General features: G+C 37.7%; 1 protein-coding gene across 2 annotated transcripts; it reads right to left on the reverse strand.

Annotated features, from left to right (window-relative positions):
* Nucleotides 1-474: 474 nt before the first annotated feature.
* On the reverse strand, nucleotides 475-6415 carry LOC113299533. 2 transcript variants are annotated; one of them, XM_026548565.1, is made up of 8 exons: nucleotides 6115-6415; nucleotides 5505-5924; nucleotides 4305-4384; nucleotides 3817-4212; nucleotides 2328-3645; nucleotides 1856-1953; nucleotides 1486-1627; nucleotides 475-1291 (listed from the first exon to the last, which is right to left on the reverse strand). In XM_026548565.1, exons 1-8 carry the CDS (start codon nucleotides 6335-6337, stop codon nucleotides 585-587), a joined length of 3384 nt encoding a protein of 1127 aa, XP_026404350.1. In that variant the 5' UTR covers nucleotides 6338-6415; the 3' UTR covers nucleotides 475-584. The 2 variants fall into 2 exon arrangements, with proteins under 2 accessions (XP_026404350.1, XP_026404351.1); XM_026548566.1 differs by lacking the exon at nucleotides 6115-6415 and having other exon boundaries at nucleotides 4319-4384; nucleotides 5505-5688.
* Between the last annotated feature and the right edge of the window lie 1171 nt (nucleotides 6416-7586).

Below are 7586 nucleotides of genomic sequence, written 5' to 3' on the forward strand. Positions count from 1 at the left end.
TGGTGTCTGTCCGAGCTTAACTTGTCATGTCCATGTTCAACTTCACTACCCTAGACTTCAGCAACCAAATTTCGGTACAGAACCAAATCACAGCACAAACTTGCTGCAGAATCGTTGCAACTTCTGTTCCCAGCAACGTCTGTTATCAACTAGGAAATTTGATCTCGAGGTAACTCTCGACCAAGGATCTTGAACTAGACAAGCAGATTATAACAGAATACTTATTCTCTGTTATCAACTAGGAAATTTGATCTCGAGGTAACTCTCAACTAAGGATCTTGAACTAGACAAGCAGATATTAACGCCAGTACTTGTTCTCCACTCTTTGGAGGTTCCATAACTACTTGCCCTTGGTTTGCACCAGAAAATCTGGATTTCTATTTCGTATTTTTTAAAAAAAAATTTCTCATTCTGATATGACCAGCTACTAGCTAGTGGCAAATATAGTTGGTTCACGCTAAACTCTTTGCTCTGACCAAAAATCTGGTAGTCATTCCCTTCTGCTTTGTAACCAACAACTAATATTGTACACATTCTTAAGATTTTAAAACCAACAAAATGTTTCTTTTGCTGAAGCCAGCTCATCAAACTTGGGTGTCTACTTCAACATTTAACGTAGGTAAACTGTCAGGCCATTTGAACTCACCCACTGGATCATCGCTTATATACCAAGCTCCTTCAGCAATTTCATCAAAAAGTTGGTCCCAGCCCCAACTTGAATAACCTAAGAAAAACCAACAATCACTAGATGACAAATTCCCGACCTTCAGGCCTTCGATTTCTCTAAGAGTCGCCAAATGATTGAGAAAGTACACACTTGGGAATATCTCCTTGTATCCAACTTTGTTGGGGGGAGTTGACTTTCGCGACAAGCTGACCAGAGGCATTTCAGGTGCCACTAGTGGACCACCAAATGATAATTGGGCCTGTTTTACTAGATCAAATCCTGTTTCTAACCCTTGCAAAGAATCCCAGTTGATGTGCTTGTTGATGATCAGACCATGAAATCCTGTCTGTTGATCTGCCTGAACGATGAGAATCTTGGATTGCTCAAATGGGGGTGCATTCAGAAGCTTGTCGGTGGAAATAAGGATAGCGCCACTGTGTAGTTCAACAGATGGATGAGATCCAACAGATTGGCTGAGTTCAACATTTCTCGCTGGTATCCTGTTATTCAGCAAGACTTCATGGGATTCACTTTTTTCCATCAGGCCTAAGTTGGGAATTGAGGCTAAGTCTATTAATGGAACCTCATTCGTGCCTGGTTCCTGGCCTTGTGTCCATATAAAACCTACAGAAACGAGCAAATAAGCTGTCAGGGAATAAAGAATCCAGTCTAATCAACATCGTAACCAAGTGATCTCAATGAAAACCTACAACACCAGATTAACAGGGACATTTTATTCCATGCTTACAAAAAAATAAAATAATAGAACTTGGTCAGATAAAATAAGAAGAGAGGATTCAAATAGTATATTAGTGTACCTTTGCCTCTGCTGAGATGATGAGAATTGCTTCCATGATCAGCTACAAACTTTATTATATCAGCTACTGAAGCATCTCCTTGATAAGAAACAGCGGTCTTCCTCAGAGCTGGGAATAGTATCAGAGCTGGATAGAGCTCCCTCTACACAAGTCAGGAACAGAGCTTAGTTAGAAGTAGTAATTATCGACGTGAAAAACGTAGCTCTGTGATAGTCAAGTAGCTCACTAGTTTCCTGCAAATTCAAACAGCCATTTGATAAGCTCCGACTCTAAATATACAAAATGTCACAGTACTAAGAAGCAGAATGCATCAGAACATGTGACATATCAAAAGAAAAGATAATCAAGTAGGTGTCTTTGGAAGAGTTACCTGACCCATCGGTTTTAAGAGCGAGCTACAGTCATTCAATGTGCAATCCATCAAGTAAACCAATGGAAGCTCATATGTTGCAACCTCTTCCCTGTTTTCTGCCATAATTATAACCATTAAAAACAGATACAGAAAGTTCATACTAATTCGCTTGTTTAGTTTATAAGAGAAATTTTTGGTAATTTCCGTTCACTAATTCGATACATACACAGGCTGACTTATTCTCGAAGTGGTGAGACTAACTAAATCACATTATATCACCATTGATAACACCCAAGATACAAACCTGATTATCTCAACTGCTTCACATTTGACAACCCTATCGTGGATGGTTGTGATCTTTTCAGTGGGTTTCCAAATTCCGGTTGAAAATAGATATTGTTAATATTTATGATGTTGAGACAAATGCAAATAAGGCCAAAACATAAACAACAGATATGGAAAAACCAAAATATATCGGGGAGTTACATACCATCGATAATAGACCCATGGTTCCTAGTCTCACTCTTCAACATCTTCATATAGTTTTCGAAGGCACGGGATACCTCACGAACCACAAGTTCCATTCTTTGGCAAAATGCACACCAACTGTTGCTAAACAACACCAACACATCCTTCTTCCAAGCAAGGCTAACATTGTCGGTGTCAGTGTGATTAAAACCTAAAACCATCTCAGAGAACTTGTTTGCCGTGACTCGGGGTATTGAATCTGCTTCATGGAAATCCAGATTTATGAATGGAGGTCGGGTGGCTTCCCTCGAAGCTTTAAGAACAGATTCTGAACGCTGATACGGAGGAAGAGTTCTGTTAAGAAACCCATCAAGAAAATCAACTAAAGAAGAATAGCTAAAACTCGCTTCTTCAGGGTATACATAATGTTGCTGAGAAACGGGATCAAGTATAACCAATGACGGAACTTTTGTTTCACCAGTAAGGGATCTAGGTAACTGGTAATCACCATCAGAAAAGTAAAACAAGCCTGTAAAGGGGGTGATTTGATGTTTTTTCATATTATCTACCCGTGATGAACTTTGTCCCTCCTCTGTCATATCCTCTGTGACACCAGGAGTGTCAGAGACAACCCCCTGCTTTGGTAAAAGAGGACTTAAATCCGTATTCTTCAGAATGATTTTTTTTTCATAGGTATGAGTACTAACTTCACTTTCAGTAACTCCAGGCTTGTTTTTAAGATCCTCTGCGGATCTAATTGCATCAGTTACTGAGCTACCATCATCCAGGTTAAGACTAATTTCAGAAATAGCTTCGGTAGGAGGTTCGTGTGACTCCTCTGACTGATTATTCTCTATCTGGGATGGCAACATATTTGCTAGATCAACATTCAAATCCTCAGATAGAAGCTGAAAACCTACTTTTTCTGCAAGCACGCTTAATTTTGCTTCCTTCTTTTGCTGAAGCAGGTACTTCAAAATTTTCTGGATAGACTTGCTTTGCTCACCTACAGAGATATCATCTAAAGTAGCAGTTCCTCCCTCATTTATAATCATAACAGAAACTTTCTTCTTCAGATTGTCGACTTGAGTTACTAGTGATGATATTGTTGCTGAATGGTCAGACGGGTTTGAAGTACCCATACCCTTCTTCCCTTGAGAAGCTAGGGCTGAGAATTTATGAGTAGCACTGTTGTTTATTGCTAATTTTCTAAACGCATCAAGAGCTTCTTTGCTCTTTCGTGTAGTCTCTGGCGATTCAGACGATCTATCTACAAAAAGAATAACTGATGGTTTGTTGGCAGGTAAACCAGGATCAGTATCGTGCCCCTCACCTTCCAGCTACATAGACAGAGAAGTCATGGCAATGTTAAGCCAAGCACAAATGCTGAGAAAACTTTTCAGAAACTCACAATATGTGTTGCAAATTGAAAAAGAAATAAAAGTAAAACTTCTAAAGCTTCAGAATATAGTCAACTACAAACAGTGAATGATTAGAACAAGAAATCCCACCTCAGTTATGAATGATTGATGCATTTGCAGCTCATTTTTGACGTCATCTTCATCCTTAAGTATCTTTGAACAATTTGGACATCCAGCATAGTTGAGCATTACGAGCCATGAGCGAGGATCTTCAACACCCAGTGATGATAGTAGAGATCTTTCTGAAATTAGAGCAAACCTTTGCTTCTCAGGAGGCAGAAAAAACTCCCTAGCAGCTGTTTTCAACTGTGAGAAGAACAACCCATACCGCTGAAACTCTTCAAGTGTACAGGATACCCCCAGATCAAGTCGCGTATTCACAGCCTCTGATGGTGCAGTTTTGTTTGTAAATGTCAGATCCCCCAACCAAGGAGTTCCGCTAAGCCCACTTTCCATCCCACAAGTTAGCTTTTCATTTCCCATTCCCTGTTTTTAAGTCAACATGAACTGTTAATCAAATTCCAACAGCTTGAATCTTCTAATCTCAATTTCACATCAATTCAAATTTATATACTAACATCAAACTTCTCACTTTTCTTCCAGCTTGACGTAAGTGTTTGATTCGTTTTTCCATCAACATTTTCTCCAAAAAAGATATCTGAGGTAAGAAATCGAAGTCAATATCTTAAATGTTAACAGTTTCATCTCATGTCAGTATACAAAAGCATTGAAATACAAATAATTGAAAGTTTCAGCATATGAAGAATTGTATCTAATGTGTTTCTGAAGTAGAATTTTGAGAGTAACTAAAGACAAATTCAAGTAAAACGCGAATCGATATTCAGTACAGTTAAATGAGCAATTGATTCACATGAAAAAGAATAACTTTATATCTTCATAAAGAATATCATTTACTGTATTCCACCAATCTTATGAATATAAAACTCATGATTTCTTTGCTTATCCTGCTAAAATCACACATGTATGGATGTGACCAGACACCAAAGAATAATAGCTCGAGCTAAAGCAAAACCAGAAAAGCCCAAAGGGAGTAGTTTCATTTTGCTCGTCTATCAAAAACCCATAAAAATTCATTTCGTTTTTCCAAAGGGAAAAGTTTCATTTTGCTCGTAGAACGAATTCGGATAACACCAGGGAGCAAACAGATATTCCTGCAGGTTCTAACAAAGGGCAGAGATTTGTTGCAGGTGGGACCCACTAGCATCCCTCACACCTATGTGTGTAATAGCTTCTGCCCGTTGTTCGGCCTCTCGGGATTTCTAGCTTGCAAGTACAGTCCTAACCAAAAGAAAGTTAATTGAGTGGTAGGAGACTAAGAGAATGCCGACCAAAGGGTAACTCCAACTCCAATGGGGTGATGAGGAGTGTTTTCTTTACATGTTAAAGGTTCGAAGAAGCGAGACAAAGTATGGTTGGCTAAAATACTACCTGGACTGAAGATCGAGGGGAAATACAGCTCAAGCTGCCTTACAACCGCAAAGTTAACTCAATCACTGGCTGTACTACAGTTGAACTTCGATTATTTTAAGTTTTAATTTCTTTTAGTTGTATTGCCTCGATATCAATGTAAAAGCACAACATAATGTTATGCATTTTTTGAAACCGCATGCATGAAAGAATGGCATTGTTCAATGCATCTTAAACTAGTAAGACTGCTGAGAGATGTAAATGTGCTGATGCAGAATCAGTTGTAAGATACTGGAAATACAATTGATGGATAATCAGCATAAAGAGTAATGCTGCAGAAAGGTACCTACCATTGTCTGAAATATCCTGCCCAAAAGCATTTCCACTTCCATTATGTTTTCCTTTGTTTAACAACATGCGCGTCCATCCACAAAATTCAAAGAGAAACACAGCCTTATCGGTAGACTCGGAAAATGACGTTAGATCCTCAGGAGTACTAAGCAATTTCAGGGGTATATCTTCTTGCCGCAGCGACATAAGATGGGAAACAGAATGTAGTATACTCTGAGCACGAAGTCTTCCCTGATATTTATATGATACTGAATGCTGATAAATGATAACAGACGTGCTCTCAGTAGCACCAATGGCATCTGCAAGCACTTTCTCAGTATTTCTATATATAACCATTAGCTCTAGCAAACCAAAATCCATTGGCTTACTAGCCACCAAATGAGCTACTTCCTTCATTAGGGCTCGAGACTCACCACACCCTATCAAATAAAATAGTATCAAATGCAAAGAACAATGAATAACAGCTAATATGTCATCTCAATCTCATCAATCAACTAATATTTGAACAATAAAATTGAATTAAGACGAAATTTCAGACAAATTCGAGTATGGGAACTTGAAAATGCAACTAGGAAGTATATTTTACAGGGAAAGAACAAAATGACTTACAGGGAACTGTTATTAGGAGCAGAATATGAGGATGAAGTCGTATTTGAGATGAGAAATTCATCTTGGTGAGTACTTGCCATTGGAGACTTTGATTTCGTCCAGAATCTTCTAAAAGGCCGTATCCGGGAGACGCAAATAGGATTAGGAACAAAGTAATGAGCAGAAATCGCCATGAAAAGTGAAGATCAGGTGTGGAATTAGGGTTTCTCTTCAAATACAACATTGATCTATCGGTTATTAATTTTCGTGGGGGAAAGCAAATCCCAAACTCTCGGTTAGAACTTAGAAAGAGTTGCTACAGAATTGGAGCCACAATGAGATCCGGCAAACTTTGTCGACTACGAGTCTATTTATGGGCTGATGTGGATTATACACTGTAATATTTAGGAGTGCAATTTTTAATTATTTTTATTTTGTTTTTCTGTGAAAAAAAAGTTTATTTAAAAGAAAAAAATGTACAAGCCTCAATATAAATTATCACATTATTGCTTCAAAAAAAAAAGTAAATTATTATCATAATAATTGATGGTGAATAATTGTATCCCAAATTACCAATTGAACAACGCTTGATTTATAGTATAACCTTTAAAAATATCTCTAGCGTAAAACAAAAACAAAATAGTTTGATCCATCAACGGAGAGAATTTAACATCCTTTTTATTTATATCTCCAAAAATCCTACCATTCACCTCATTCCACAAATGCCACGAAATAACATAAATTACCTTTCTATCAGATTTTGAGGACAAGTCCGAGAAGCCTTAAAAGCCTTCACAAAATAACCCCACACTTTAAAAGCATAAAATAATGCAAAAATATTGATGTGTGTCGTAACCACAACAAATTAATCAAGATATTTTCCACTAATTAACTGGTAATATAGCGGTAGTAAGAGATCATTTCCACAAAGAGCTGTGTAATTGATAGGTTATTTAGTTCAACAAAATAATAAAAGACAAAGGGGGATTGTTGAATTAAAGTAATGAAACAAATAAAGAAAAGAGATTGATCAAGGAATCCTTCGTTGTTACCAAGCGTTAACCGGGTTAGAATACTTATCTATCTTTCGTTAGAACCATTCATCACCAACCGTAGAATAACAGCTAGATCAGTGTTATCCTCAAAACTCCTTCTATCACTGGATACGGAAGTTCTCGACTACTAGATTCTATTCAACGAACCACCAAGTAGTAGATCACTCAAGGTGTAATCCAATCGAACGCTTTAAGCTTTGTGAATTTAGGTTGATCCCAGTAGTTGAACTCTTAGATCAAGGTCCACTTTCTGATGTTATCTTCACTCGCAATTGCTCCACAGAATCCCTCTGCAAGGTCTCGCGATGTCTACTTGTGTAGAGAGTCAATCGACGATTACTTATCTCATAACTTCTACTAGCAATAGAACAATCAATAGACTAATCTAGTATGCATCTTAAATCAATCTAAGAATTACTCATAAACAATAGATATGGT

The sequence above is a fragment of the Papaver somniferum genome, chromosome 7 (assembly GCF_003573695.1).
Source record: "Papaver somniferum cultivar HN1 chromosome 7, ASM357369v1, whole genome shotgun sequence".
In the NCBI taxonomy this organism is placed as follows: Eukaryota; Viridiplantae; Streptophyta; class Magnoliopsida; order Ranunculales; family Papaveraceae; genus Papaver; species Papaver somniferum.